This window comes from Puntigrus tetrazona, chromosome 24, assembly GCF_018831695.1.
Source record: "Puntigrus tetrazona isolate hp1 chromosome 24, ASM1883169v1, whole genome shotgun sequence".
NCBI lineage: Eukaryota > Metazoa > Chordata > Actinopteri > Cypriniformes > Cyprinidae > Puntigrus > Puntigrus tetrazona.
Genome location: NC_056722.1, coordinates 17,888,974 through 17,904,244, shown reverse-complemented (window position 1 = coordinate 17,904,244; position 15,271 = coordinate 17,888,974). Strand labels below are relative to the sequence as shown.

General features: G+C 41.0%; 2 protein-coding genes across 4 annotated transcripts; both read right to left on the bottom strand.

Annotated features, from left to right (window-relative positions):
* Window positions 1-169: 169 nt before the first annotated feature.
* Window positions 170-9,979, bottom strand: LOC122329586 (basic helix-loop-helix domain-containing protein USF3). Of its 2 annotated transcripts, none has more exons than XM_043225890.1 (7): window positions 9,870-9,979; window positions 9,121-9,209; window positions 8,954-9,047; window positions 8,323-8,354; window positions 8,144-8,226; window positions 7,942-8,038; window positions 170-7,757 (listed from the first exon to the last, which is right to left on the bottom strand). In XM_043225890.1, exons 3-7 carry the CDS (start codon window positions 8,998-9,000, stop codon window positions 910-912), a joined length of 7,107 nt encoding a protein of 2,368 aa, XP_043081825.1. In that variant the 5' UTR covers window positions 9,001-9,047; window positions 9,121-9,209; window positions 9,870-9,979; the 3' UTR covers window positions 170-909. The 2 variants fall into 2 exon arrangements, with proteins under 2 accessions (XP_043081825.1, XP_043081823.1); XM_043225888.1 differs by having other exon boundaries at window positions 8,954-9,018.
* A 303-nt stretch (window positions 9,980-10,282) lies between these two features.
* naa50 (N-alpha-acetyltransferase 50, NatE catalytic subunit) lies at window positions 10,283-15,202 on the bottom strand. 2 transcript variants are annotated; one of them, XM_043226753.1, is made up of 5 exons: window positions 14,966-15,202; window positions 12,963-13,096; window positions 12,322-12,441; window positions 12,027-12,093; window positions 10,283-11,838 (listed from the first exon to the last, which is right to left on the bottom strand). In XM_043226753.1, exons 1-5 carry the CDS (start codon window positions 14,971-14,973, stop codon window positions 11,661-11,663), a joined length of 507 nt encoding a protein of 168 aa, XP_043082688.1. In that variant the 5' UTR covers window positions 14,974-15,202; the 3' UTR covers window positions 10,283-11,660. The 2 variants fall into 2 exon arrangements, with proteins under 2 accessions (XP_043082688.1, XP_043082687.1); XM_043226752.1 differs by having other exon boundaries at window positions 12,963-13,099; window positions 14,966-15,137.
* Window positions 15,203-15,271: the final 69 nt, after the last annotated feature.

The following is a 15,271-nucleotide window of genomic DNA, read 5'->3' as shown; positions in this document are numbered from 1 at the left end:
CTTCCAGTAACTTAACACACTTGACATTATACAGTTTGAGCACAATGGCTTTCAATGTGTATTTTTTTATTTGCAAAAAATTTACCTGAGCCACTTTTTTTTTTTTACTTTTAACCAACTGGTCTCAAGGCCACGATATTATTAAATTCACAAAAGCACACTAGCAAAGTAACCATTGAGCATTTTTATTTTTTGTAAAAAGAGCTTCCACGCTTAAAGTTGAACTACTGACATCTGGTGGATTTAACATGCTAAAACAAGCAATCTGAAAAAAATAAAATCCTTACGCCCTCTGAATCAACAGGTCACAAGCATTTCAATTTAGATTAGATTAGAAACTTTAATAACTTTTCACATTTTTACAAATATCTACAATCCACACATCAATTTTCATAAATAAGTGAAAGTTCTTCTGGAATGATATTCTGCAGGAGAAACATTTTACAGATGGAAAAATATTTTAAAACTTTTGAAAACCAACTGATACATTACAAAACAGCTCAGATATATCTACTGTAGCATTAAATGCAAAATCATAATTTTTTTTTTTGCTTTCACATTTTGTTATTGTTGCTACAAAGTAAAATAATATACAGACACAAATGTTTCTATTAAACAATGAGAGCTGTTCTAAAGAAAGAAAAAAAGTTATACATCATGTAGAACCATGACAGCCCAAACTAAACAGCAAACAAAGCAAACAAAACCAACCAAAGGCTAACAAATATAATGCAATATTTTACTTTCCCCCATAGTTCCAGAGTGATCCTGATGTGGGAGCTGAGAACATTCCACGTTTATTTGCTTTTGAGGAATTAAAAGTTTACACCATGGCCATCCTCTACAAAATCTATGCAGAGGTGAAGGCAAATAAGTTCTGTGGCAAGGGATGAAAAACCTTTTAAAACCTTAAACAGCAGAAGTCCCATCATGACCCAGGATATGACTGATGTTATGGGCTGGGCGATTAGACTGTTTATTTGAGTCTGAGGAAGTAGTGTTGGCAAGAGACAACAAAGGTGACATTGGCATAGAGGAGCCATCCGGAGGCATTGCCGTGGCAATTTCAGGAAACAAAGAGGTCAGGTTAAAGTTGGATAAATGAGGTGTGATGCCTGAAGAGTTCGCAATTGGCATTGGTGTTATATCTGTGAGAAGTGGGAAGCTGGCCTGTGCAAAACCTACAGGTCGAGGGGGAGAAAGTATAGAACCGAAGCGGTTGTTGAGTGGTGCACTGCCACTCTTGTCAGTGCTCGGACTTGTAAACATCTGGTTCGAGAAATACTGTAAAGGAATCTCACTTGGAAGGCTAGGATGAGCTGCAGGGGAATATGATGAATAAAAAGAAGGTAAAGTGTTCTGAGGTTCCACAGGAAGGAGGGCTGGGGTGCGAGAGGCACTGGGCTGCGTGACTGGTGGGATGAAAGATGCATTGGCATTAATGGGAGGTGGCGGGTTCATTCCTCCTTCAGCAATGAAAGGAAAGCCAAAGTTCTGGGTGAGATCAGACACGGCACAGCGATCTGAAACCAAATTGTTGTCACTGCTGACCTGTGCACCATCTGCCATAAAACGCACAATGCTACTTCGTCTAGCATCACTTCCTGTTTGTGCACGACCAAGGATCACTCCTCCACCCGATGGAATGGGCAAAGAATTTTCAGGTTCAAAAGGATTTCCAGGTCTCAAGTTGCCTGAACGTGGTCGATCTCCTGGACGAATCTTTGTACTTTGTGGATCCGGCCCAATATGATGGGGGCGTTGACTAACAGAGAGTGACCTGGTTGAGCCTTGAGTACGTCCTGTATCTGAACTGCTGTGTGGTGTTGGGGGATGGGGTGGACCTCCTCTCACAGGTGGACCATGCAAATTTGCACTGACCTGAGAAATATGGCCTTTGTTGTTGTCCCCAAGACGTATGGATGCAGTTTTCTGTCCAGGGTGCAAATTAGGACTCGAAGATTTAGCCTGAAGTTCTCCAGCAGAGGTCCCAGGAACGCAGTTGTATTCTATACTTCCTGGGGTACAGCCCTGGGATGCCCTTTGGTGGCCATTTTGTTCAGGGATATGAGGTGCCAAAAGGCTTTGCATAAAACTCTGGTGGCATCCCTCCTGTTCTCTAGTCAATCCTGCTCCAATGTGCACACCTTGAGCAACAGGATGTGGACCCGAGTATGTTCCACGTGAACGCCCATCCCCTGTAGGTCCTGCACCCATTCTAAATCCTGTTTGTGGCTGAGGACCTCTCTGCATTTGAGGCACAGACTTGCTGGACATGTCACCACTTCGAGATACTTGCACTTCAAAGTTACTGAGCTGATGTCCACTAACCAAAGCCTTGAAAGGTCCACAATCTGGTATTCTTTGGGAGTCAGTGTTATTAGCATGGTCGGGTGGTAACCTGCTCTGAGAATTATGAGTAATGTTACCTTTTCCACGTGATGAATCTACATAGCCTCGCAATTCTGACTGGTCCTGTGCATTGCTTCGAGGTGCTTGTAGGTGTACGCCCATACGTTGTTCACCAGTAGCAGGGGTCTTACCTATCAGAGCCTCTGCTGAGTAGCTAGAGAGACGGTGGCGCTCCTGACGCGATGAAGTGCAAGCAAGATCTGAAGAACGCGAAACAGAATTAGTAGCCTGAGAGGTCATCTGCTGCTGTTCCATTGAACGAGACCCCATTAGTCTTTGCATAGCCCCATGATCCGGTCCAGATGGACGGTCTGGCTGACCCAAGTGGCTGTTTTGATGTGCCCTCTGACCTGACTGTTGGGCTTCACAGTTTTTGTCCTGTCTAGCCCCAAAGTGCTGCTGCTGAATCTGCTGCTGAAGATGCTGATGACGTGGGTGTGAATTCTGTGGTGGCATCTGTTGCTGTTGTTGGTGTGACTGTTGCTGCTGTTGAATCTGTTGTGCTTTTTGCTGCTGTTGCTGTGATTGCTGCTGTTGATGGTGCTGTTGTTGTTGCTGATGCTGCTGGGATTGTTGCTGATGCTGCTGTTGCTGTTGTTGGTGCTGCTGAGGAGGCTGCGGATGCTGTTGCTTTTCCAAATGATGTTGCTTCTGCAAACCAACATTTGGTCCGGACTGCCCACCACGCACTACTCCTCTCTTTTTTTGCACATGCTGGTCTTGCAGCAAGTTTCTTTGATGAATACTGTGAATCTGAGATTCTGGTTGTGTCAGGTGATGGTGAAGCTGGTAAAGGTGTCTTTGTTCTTGTTGTTGTTGATGTTTGAGGTAGGGGTTTCCAACTAAGTTCTGTCCAGATTGCGGTGCATTATGTTGTGTGTGTCCTTGCTGCAGGTGCACCACACTTGGCTGAGTTTGTTCATGTGTTGGAACCTGAGTAGTGCAGTGTCCATCAGTAGGACGGAGCACAGTGCTCATGAAAGTATTACCAGAAAATAGAGCCCCAACACCATCAGAGTGATTTCTTGGCATAACTGCAGAAGTACTTGAGGGCATCTGACCAACCATCATTTGCACGTGATCTGCAGCTTTGATGTCCACTCTTGCAACATTCCCTGCTGGGCATGGTTTTGAACGCTTGTTTGGAAGAATAAGGTCATCTTGGGCAGACCGTTTTGGCATATCCTTCTGATGACGTTCAACCATTCCTATACCAACATGGGTTCGCATCAGAGTATTTTTTAAAGGTGCATATTCATTAGGTTGAGAACAGGTTGGGGGAACTTGTGAGGAAGACTGAGTCACCATGACAGCAGCACCTCCTGATGATGGAGCAGAAACTTGATGTGCAAGATTGGGTGATCCTGGATATGGTTGGTTAGAGCTTGGTCTGATGAGGTTATTAACATTAAGGCTGGTGACAGCACTAGGCTGAGACTGTGAGTAAGCTATGCTATGTGGAAGTCTGATGCCAGTAGTACTGCTGGCTAAAGGCTCAACTGGAGGAACTCGAGCAGAGACCTGAGATGAAGTTTCTGACACAGGTAAATCAGCTTGCTTTGTCAGTTTAACCTGCTGGTCAGTCACACTATCCTTGTTAGAAGGGACTGGCTGCATTTTCGGAAGGTCCCACCCTGTCGCTGCAGTACTTGTTGGGTTGTCAACACTGCATCCTGAAGTCCTCTTGCCTGGGCTGTCCTGTTCAAATATGGCTCTTGCAGCCATTGCTAATATTTCTGCCTGCTCAGAAGTGAAGGTGAATGCTCCAAATGTACTTGAAGATGCATTGATGTTGTGGCCTGCTGGAAGCAATGATGCAACAGAAAACCCTCTGCCACCTGAACCTCCTGTAAGAGGAGAATCAGTCTGTCTATTGGTTCCCAGTGGAGGATCAAAGGAATCATTTTCCAATGCACATACTTGTTGTGGAGGAACGGTTTCTTTTTGAACAAAAGCACCCATTTCTGTCCCAACCTTTTCCGTGGCACCATCAGACTGTCCACCCTTGCCAGGTTGTGTGTTCATATTTGAATCTGGAAGTTTGAAGTCTGCACAGTTCCCTTGGTTGCTGTTTGTGATGGACATATTCATTGTGGATGGACGTTTTAAAGACTTGAAAGGATCCGACATCCTAGACGTTTCTGGAAGCTGAACAGGTTGTGTTGACATTGAAGTATCTGAGCCAGAAGCTGACGCTGAGGGCACAATAAATGATGATTGATTTTGCGAAGAGTCAGTCAACTCTTCTCTTCTAGCAAACTTATCATGATTTTGTGAAATGGCCTGACTTGTCATGATGGAAACCATTGGCCTAACCTCAGCTGAATTAGCACTAAGGCCTAATTGTTGACTTGGTGCAGATATCTCACTTGGAAATGGAGGCTGACAAAGGTCTGAATTAACAGATTTAGTTTTTGAAATGTTTTGGGCAGAGCTTACAGTGGTCAGCGGAGAGGAACTCTGTGTAAAACTGCGACTTGACTCTGTTGATCTGCTTTCGCTACTGGTGGAAACATTACTGCTACTCACTTTATTTTGTTCAATAGTTTCAGTACAAAATGCCACACTACATGAAGAGTTAACATCAACTTCTGATGACACAACTGACAAAGTTACAGCAGTATCCACAGAACTACACTGTGATGAGAGGGCAACACTAACTGTTGAACAATTAATCTGGGGACCAATATCTGGAGGAAAGATTTCTTTACTCAAGCTGCCACAATTTGTAGAAACGACCATGTTACCCTGAGAAGAACTTATTGAACCGACACTACTAACTGTTACATTGTTATGCAAGTGGACATCATCTACAGATTTTGCTTTAGTCTTTGAAACTTCTCCACCAGCCAGTGTGGGTTTGGCAATGGATCCATTTACTGAAGCCGTGACAGAATTGTCTGCTGACTTTTCACTGGATGAACTGACACCAATGACTGCAGAACTACTGCATGTGGAACTAACACTGTTTGTGGCAGGTCCTCTCTGCGTGTTAACCTCATGAGTAACCGTATCTTTAACTGAATCAACACCTATTGCTACAGTGGATAGCTCAGAACATGTATCATTCGCAACAAATGCCTTACTCTTGACAGCAATTCTACGCAAACTTCTCCCTGGTTTAGGTTCCTTTCGTTTCACCAGTTTTGTTCTCTTAACTGAGTTTTGTCTGGTTTGATTTCCAGAAGTCCCGTAACCTTTCTTTGGCAGAATTTTAACTGCACTGCCAGCAGCAGTTGATGGTACAGGTACAGTGGAGGAAAGAACTGTTTCAGTAGAAGTGCTGACTTCTGAACCACATGTTGGAAGAGGTTGCACGGTAGTGTATGAAGGTGGAGCAATGGAGTATATCTGAACATTGCTTTGACTTGAGACCTTTGAAATACTCTGACTAAGACTAGTTAGAGCACCTAAACAATTCATGGCAACATTGGAGGTGGGTTCCTCACAGGTGGGCTGAAGTATCTGAGTTACACTTTGACCAGATTGAGAGTTTCCCTTATCTGGTGACTTTGCCGGCTGCAGAACATAAACTTGTCCATTCACAGTGATAGTCTGAGGTGCTTGTGCTTGCAATTGGGTTGAGGGCCGTGGAAGAATATGTACCAACTGCTTTGTACCAGCTGCCTGCATGCTAGCTGTACAGGTAGTGTTTGAAGTGGTCATTTGACTGGATAATGTTGGGGTTGCTGTTGATACAATGGCAGTGTGATGACTCTGTGGTGCAGGGGTCAAAGTAGGTGCCTGAATTATGACAATGTGCTGGCAAGGTGTCTGACTAGTGACATCCTCTCTGAGAACCTGTGGTGCTGGACATGAGCCTCCCTGTTGCAGAATAACAACATGTGAGTTACTTGGAGAAGAGGAGGTCACAGCAACTGGCGTTTCCTCAGAATTCACCTGCAATAACTGCATTGTCTGTAACACTGGCAGTGTGGCAGCTTGTGGTTGAGGCACAAGGGCAGGCTGAGTTGGTGGATTTATGATTGGCTGAGCTTGAGGCACCACACTAAGATGCAGTTGAGGCACAACGGCAGACTGGGCTTGGGGCACCACTGTAGGTTGGGAATGAGGCTGGCATGGCAGAGCAGGCTGAACTGGAGTTTTAGGCTGTAGGGTAGGGTTGCAGTTGGTCATGAGAGTGGAGTTGAGTTGAGGTTTTGGTAATAATGCAGGTTGTGCCCGAACAGATGATTGTGGATGGGTCAGCTGTGCTGTCTCCGTTTCAACAGGCTGATGGACCACAACGGCTTGGGATACAATGGCTGGCACTGACAAAATTGAAGGTTGTTGTGCTACAGCTCTCTGAGGGCATGGTACAACTGCTGAATATATCTGAGGAGGTCTTGGCCCAGATGGCTGAACCGGAATGCATGTTGGTGTTGGGGCTTGCAGTTGCACAGGAGCATGTGGTTGCAAATGAATAGAAGCGGGTTCTTCAATGTGTTTTGTCCCAGTTGAACATACAGAAAGTTGCTGAGGATTATGTGAAATGCTGGCACCGTCTGTGACAAGTGCCTGAGACACAGGCTGCACTGTATTTCCTGCAAGCTGTAGTGTTGTCCATGTAGTCTGAGTGCTACTAGTTGCACTGGTTCTAAGAAGGGTAGAGCTTGATGGTAATATAGTGCTAACAGACTGAATTTCAGTGGACTGGGCAACAGGAACCACTGAGTTACTGATCACAACTTGAGGCAGTGAAGATAGGCTAAGCATATGCTGAAGTCTGAGGGGGGTGGTTGGACAGGTAACAGAAGTGAGACTGGGGATTGGGTTATCTGGTTGAATTTGTGGAGGGACTGGGGTGCTGACAACAGGCTGGGGACATACACCTTGAAGAGTAATATAATTCATAGGAGGGTTTAATCTTGGAGTAGCAGGTGCCAAAGGAGAATATTGTTCCAAGACTGTAAGACATGGCTTTGATGCAGCAGGAATAAGAGCTGCTACAGGTATGTGGGAAGATGCAGATGAGACTACAACTTTATTTACTGATGCTCCATTTGTAATACCAACAGCCTGGCCTGTACCCAATGTTATATCACATGCAGGTTGGACTGTTATAGCATTTGCTGGTTGTTTATCAAGATGAGAAACTTGATTTGGTGGAACCGAGACTTTACTTGTGGGACAGGAGCTGTTGCCATTGGAGTAGACAATTATTCCCTTTGACATCAAGTGAGTTGGAGTGACTTTGGCTACTTTTGCACAGCGCTGCTTCCCTTTCCAGTGTATAGTGGGGTCATCCAGGAAATTGATGCCATTAGCTTTGAGGAGTTCAATATAATGAGCACTTTCCTTGCGCAGGTCTTCCAGCTGATGCCGTAAGCGCTTTATCTCTTCCGCTGCAGAGACGTATTTAACACAGATGTCAAAATGAAGCTTACAAAGAATGCATTGGCTGGCATTTAATTCAGCACTTATCTTAATAAAATGATGCCCCAATAAGTAATACATAAAATGTTCATGTATCACATGTAAATGCACTTAAGTTATACAATTAACTCCTGTAATTAAGTCATGACTCACCTTGGACTTTGTCTCCTCCATTAAGGAGCATTTCATCATTTTGTCGCTTTAGCTCAGTGATGTAACGAAAAGCCTCTCCCAGAATCATATTTTTACTCTATAAGAAAAAACAAAATATTACAAAGTGAAACTCTGCAAAACAACAATAATAATAAACAGCACTTAAAACTGTGCTTAGTTTCTATTACTATTACAATTGTACCTGCTTCAAGGCCTGAGAGCAAGGCAAAAGTTCTCCAATCCGATTTATACCAGCATTAATTTTCTCTTTACGGTGTCTTTCCACTGATGTATAAGAAAATTAAGGAACAGCATACAAAATATTACTTTATATTAAAATGAGATAAAGACGAAAAACAGACTAATTTTTAAACTTCTCACCTGCATTATGGATCTCCTTGTTTTTCTTCCTCCTAACATTTCACAGAAAATTATTAAATGATAAACTTGAGCTCATAAGTAAATAAAAATAACAGTAAACATAAGAACACTACTAGCTAAATAAAGTGCATGCTTACTTATAAACGCATATAGATAAATTTATAAACGGTTATAAAAATATTTAAAGATTTACAGAAAAAAATTATAATAAGCAAAGATTTATAAGCAAAGGTTTCTAAAAACATTTAATCTCGCTATGAGAGTCAGCTTGTTAACATTAATGCATTAGGAATGATCTAATAATATAACTATCAATCAATAGCTATTTTTATATTTAAGTATGTTCATTTATTCATTGTCATGTTCTTTCATAATGCATTTACTAACACAAATTTATAGAACAACTTTAAATAATAAATGTTATAAACTCTAACGTTTTGTTACTTATTACATTAAAATAATTAAATAACAGAACATTCTTTTTTTTTTTTTTTTTTTTTTTTAATTGTTATACATTGTTAATTGTCAGCCATAAACATACAAACACAATTTAATGAAGGAACAATTAACTGGTTTCAATCAGAACTGCCATGACATTCAATATGAGCTTTAAGCAGGAACTGCTCAGTACCGTGGGGGTTTTTGGTTATTTGTTTGATTCTGTACTATCTCCGGCATCCTGGCACACTTTACAGCCTGTTAATACCAAAACACATTAACAAAATCTTATTTGAAAATAAGCATCTCATAGCATATGTCTGGGGAAATGTTGTGGTTGGGGGTAAATAAAAAAATTACCTTCTAGCACTAAGCATGCAGCTATCATGTGTATGAGCTCAACAATGCTGGAGAACATAGATCCATGCACGTTTCTGCTCCATAAAAAACTGCAAAAGAAAAAGAAAAATAATTGTAGATTTAACATATACAATATCATTTTACATTAAAGATTATTACAGAATTGTGAGACAATGTTACTGTCTTCTTGTGTTATCTTGTCTATATTCTGCACAGATTGTCACTGACATAGCTTTGACATGAAGGCAGCCTTGAAGATTAAATGAGATGGACATTGTATTTATTTGCAAGAACAACTAAGAATCAAACTGTTAAGTCAAGATAAAATAAATTACCTAAATGAGCTTGTTTATTAAAACACAACTCCCTTGCATATAAATACAGTGCAAGAAAGGCATTTTGACTCTCCTGTCACCACTAGCTTGTAAAGCTCTTTAACACTGAACTGGCTAACAGACTTAGCTTATTAGCTTTGAAACCTAGACTATATTTGTTTTGAGCTATGAGCCTGAATAGAGAAAATAAATACCACACAGACTGAAGAGAACATAGCTGACCGTACTCATATTACGGTACAATTATATAGTTCAATTCTTTTGTATGCCCTTAAGGTACAAAGATGGTTTGAGTGGTTAACTGGTAGTGAGCTAACACGACAGCTAACACATTACCATGGTTTACGATTACCAGCTGCATCACTTATCTTTAACACAACATGTCAGCAGGTCTGTCACTTAAGAAGGACCTACCGACTGCTTGTCCATCCTTTGAGCTGATGATATCCCCGTCAAAACTTTGTTGATCCTGAACAATTTACTCCATCTCTGACCTAGCATAAAACTGCCAGTCACAAAACAGAGAGGCGGGATTTCCATTCGGTCCAATCACAGCGAAGACGAAAGAGCTTTTAACCAATCAGATCGCTTAACCGCGTAGAAGGGGCGTTAACGTTAGGACGTCGAACAACGCACAAAACGCAGGAGACGTGAATGTTTGTTTTTAATGGTGTCGTTTTCTGGACTTTGTAACCACTTAAATTAAACTGAACGATATTTTCTTAAAAATAATATACATTTGTATTTTACTCAAAATATTATATTAAAAGTTTATAATAAAAAAAACAACAACATTCATGTCCACAGAAATAATGAGATACGAAAAATAATGCAAATAGTAATTTTTATTTAGAGGTTTAAAAGTCATACAATATAGAGCTCCAGAAAAAGATAAAATTTTCCAAAGAAAGGAGGAACAAAAACATGCTTTTACTACAATGGAGAGGGCATGTGTCCTCTGGCATGCACTGAGTCAGGGCTTTTGCTGGGATCTGGATCTGTAAGTCCTAAAAGATAACTTGTAGAACTAACCTGTAACACTCCCACATTGTGTATGGGAAATAGGTGGTGGTCAGTGAACATCACTGAAATGTAATTGTTGTATCGTGGGAGAATTTATTTCTGCTGCGCTAACAAGTGGGAAGCTAGGATTCAAAAATAGAAACACTCAGGCAGGTAATGGGGTGAGGGAAAATGAAACGTTCACATCAGAAACACTACTAAACTCTAACTTCAGTCCCAGTGGACTAAAAGATGATTCGAGAACCACATTCACTGTAAACAATGCAACCTTCGAGGCCCATAAAAAGCCATTCCTGTTTGTTATCTGAAACCTTACCATCTCACCAGCAGCATTACTGCAAACCCTAGAAAAAGCCCAGACTCAATCCACAAATAAAAAAAACAAAGGAAATAAAGATGGGGATTTTAAATAATGGGCTGAAAAACAAAACATTCACAAACAAGTGGAGTTTACTCCGCTTAACCTCCCCCTTACTAAAACAGCTGTACCACTCTCTTGTTCGAGGGGGCTCTATGCTCCATTTCCTCACTGGTTTAGCCTCAACTCAGACTGAGGCGGCTGACATCACAAGGAGACATTGCATCACATGCAACCCTCCAACATTGCATATTGCCTGTATGGTGAAGCAGGAGGTCTCAGCCACCAGTAGATTCCCTTGCTGTGTGTCCAAGGGCACAGGTGACGGGGTGATGGACTTCTAGCGGATTCCACGTGCCCCTAAGACGATTCAAACAATCACTCCAAGGTTGCCAGCTGGGGGCGCATCGAGTCATATTTGAAAAGACTTTACCTCTTTAGTTCTATTGTTTTGTCCAAGCAAAGCTATGTCCCCTTACCTTAAACAAATCTAAAACGAATGCAAACTGTATGCTTTGAAAACATAACCTTCACCATGTCAGATCAATAAGAAGTCAGCAGCTTTTTGGAGCACTTATGAATTCTGCTTGAAAACCTCCATGTAATTTCAACTCTCTAAATGATGAAACGAAAAAGAAAGAAAAAAAAAAAAAAAGAACAATTGAGGGGGGACTAAAGTTTTTGCACAATAAATGCAGCAAATACGTCATTGACTTTTTCTGTCTAAAATGTCCTCTGAAGAAAGTGGTGAGTGTGTCAACCCTGGGGCATCTGTTACAGTTCCATTTGGGGGAAGAGACCAATCTGGTGTCGAGCTTCGACCCCTAGTCGGCTTTCTGCAGCTCTCCTGCTGGGGGCGCACATGGGCTGCGCAGGCTTTTCTGAAGAACGTGGGCATCTGCTGGCTCTATCCTCTTGTAATAGTTCTTTTTTGTCTCAATGATTTCAAAGCCAAATTTCTGGTAGAAGTCAATTGCAGACTCATTGCTGATCTGCACGTGACTGCGGAGACACGGAAGAGAAAGCGAAGGCGTGTTACTTTAGCATAGAGAAGACTTCTCAGCAGGTACATTTTTCAGCAGAGACTCGCAATTATGTGGTTACTTGAGTTTCAACATTAAGCGTTATGTGAATGACACACAGATGGAGGTTTCACGACAAATAAAGCACAAGACTGTCTTCAGACTCACAGGTAAATGTTGTCAAAAGTGCCATCCTTCTCACAAATGTTCAACACATGGTTCAGCATTTTTGTTCCTTCAAACAAACATGGCAAGATAAATGTCAGTAACAGGAAAAAGTGCTCATAAAATTCAAACATCACTGCTCTAGTGGTTTATGCAAATCTTCATGTCAGGCATCACTCAAATAAAATAATCTGATTACGCAATCATGCATTCAATCCGAGGGAATCTGACCCCTTCCTGCCCTTTGAAAAAAACGAGGACACACAAGCGCCTAAAACACCCAGAAAAGTGACCTTACCTATGCCAAGTCTGCGGTAAGGTGCTAGGCAACCCAGGGTCATGATGTAGAGTCGCTTCTGGTTCTGAGAGTGATCCACTCTACAGCACACGGCACCAACTGCGATGTCGTTGAAATATGCTGTAAAAGGTTCAAAAGGGATCTATTTACACTACTGTTCAAAAGTTTGGGTAAGCAAGACAATATTATTCAACAGGGATGCATTGAATTGATCAAAGTGATTGTAAGAAATATCTTTACTAAAAAATAAAAAAAAATCCTGCTTGTTATTGCTATTCTTTTGAACTTTCTGGTGTTTTTGTCAAGAATGTTTAACATTTAAAACAATACGAAATGATTCCAGGGCACCAAATTAATATGTTATAATAATCTTATTATAAATATTGTGTGATATTGAAAACTAGAGTAATGGCTGCTGAAAATTCGGCTTTGCTATCACAAGAATTAATTGCACCTAAAAATACCAATTCTTTTATAATATTATATCTGTTACACCTCTATGTTTGGTCAAATAAAAGCAGACTTGGTAAGTACAAAGACTTCTTTCAAAATCATTAAGTAATAAAGAACTGAAACTTTTGAGCACTTAACATGACCAATATCAAAACTATCAACAGGAAATCATTAGCTTTGTTTCTTACCTAGTTTGGCGAGCTCTCCTACTTCAAGGACATCTTTGTAAAACTTGTCGTTGTAGCTGACAGGGAAGATCACTTGGTTCAGACGCTTCAATTGTTTAATGTTGTGGGGTGTAACATCCCCCAACTCGATCCGGCTACTAGAACAAAAGCAGAACGGTCAACTAGCTGTGTATAGATTCCACACATCAGAACTCAGAACATGCAATGGTGATGCAATGTATTGGCCATTATATTTACAAAAAAAAAAACCCATAAAAAAGTGCCCTTTCTTTTGCAGCTTCTCATACATAACACGGTGTAGTCATGAGCTGTAGTTCAAATTTTCAAAAATCCTTCTACAGAAGTTTAATCTGCAGATATGGCCTTGTTTAGGGATCTGTGCCTTTGTGCAATACATAGATCTGACTGCTAAATAGGGATTGTGTTTTTCAGCAATAGTGTGCACCCTTAAAAAGGGAAAATCTGTAGAAATCTCCATGAAAGTTCTTTGTGTATTTGTCTTTTTCCACTTGTAAGAAAATGTGCACTTACTATTTACTTAAGTTTTTTAAGGTGTCTAATATTTTGATAGTTATTAACTAAGTTATCTAAGTATTGTTTGTTAAAAGTGTGTAGGCCTTCTTGCATTATTATGCTGTTACATTATGATTATACATTTAGTGGCATAAAAAAAAATCACTTAATTATTTATGGGGCAATATAACAAAAAATGTCATCTCTGTTTACTATTTTCTTTCTAGTTGGTGACATTCAAACTGTGCACAAAGAAATGGGTCAACTTGACAGTAAACTATCAGTGTGTAAACTCGGTATTTATAGGAGGTCAGCATGCTGAAGCCCAACACCAGCACCAACACAACAGCTGCTGGTCATGTGCTCACCGCTGCCACTTAAACAACCAGTATGAGGTGACAGGAGAAAAACATTGATGCTAAATACGGTTTACAGGAGGATGACTATTACTACTACACATCAAAAACTTGTGATTCCCAATCATCGACTCAAAATGCATTCTCTTTTTGGGGTTAAACCCCCCCACGACATTTCATATAAATAAAATCATACAAAAACCAAAATTCAAACTGTTCCCCAACCTTGCTTCTGGGGCACCCTAAAATACACATCGTGGAGAGTTCTCCAATCAAACACACCTGATTCACATCAGAAACCTGTGATGGGTGTGTCAGATAAATGTGTCCTTCTGGAGGCCCTCCAAAAACAGGGTTGGGTACCACTGTGCTAAAAACCCTATTTAAAATTGTGATACTTAAGATAAAAGGCACTTTAAAAGAATTAAACAGGTAGCATCCCTTCATTTTATCTTTAGGGATGGTCAAAGCAAATTCACTTCAGTGAGATTGCACTGTCACGCAACAGTGTCATAACGTTACATTATACATATTTATTACAATATTTGTATTATTTTATACATTAAGCTTGAAGTAAAAAGCTTCGTGAAGTGTCTTAAAACCCCACGAACTGTCATTTTCACTATGCTATGCGGCTAAGCTCACTCCATCACGTGTGTCACATCTTAACGTTTTTACATCAAAAAATTCACACATATTAAACTCAACAGGACAGATTTAATGGCAAACTAATCGGCCCGGGGATTCACGACAGCTCGTTTCAGAGAGATATAAGCGTGGCAGGCTAACCAAGGTAGCAACTTGAAGACTGACTCAACATTTTCGGATTTAGATTCGACACACGATCCAGTTTGGCACGGACTTAAGTCGTGCCAATTTTTTACTGGTATACGTTTGAATCTGACTCTAGGTTATATAAGGCGTTTTCGCAGCACTGGCGAAAAAGCGAGACGGCAATGTCTAAAGGCTGGGTGTGAAAATGCGGCGCAAATGTCTCTCCTCCACATTAAGCGCGCAGAGAGCTAGCAGCTAGCATTAGACCCAACTCCACTGCCCCCCTGCTGGAAAAAAGAGAGAATAGAGAGGGGAAAACTTTACTTGAGATGAAAAGACCCTTCGTAGTTGTTTACTCACCCTTTCATGTTGAAGAAAACAGGTTTGTTGTGAGGGATACAGGGGCAGTTGGCGGTATTTGGCGGTCTAAAGGGGAATTTGGGCAGAGTTTGGGATGTGATCCCCTCCACATGTATGTTGCTAGCACACTAGCTAAGCAGTCCGCATTTGCCTCTGTGCTGTGGCCGACGGTTGCCAGGTCTTTTAGATTTAATCGCCGCAATAAACGTAAGGCAGATTGAGAAACTAGTTAAAATATTTCATAGCTGTTTTGAAACATAACTCATTTACTATAATAGTGAAAAGTAATTCCGATAAATGTGACCA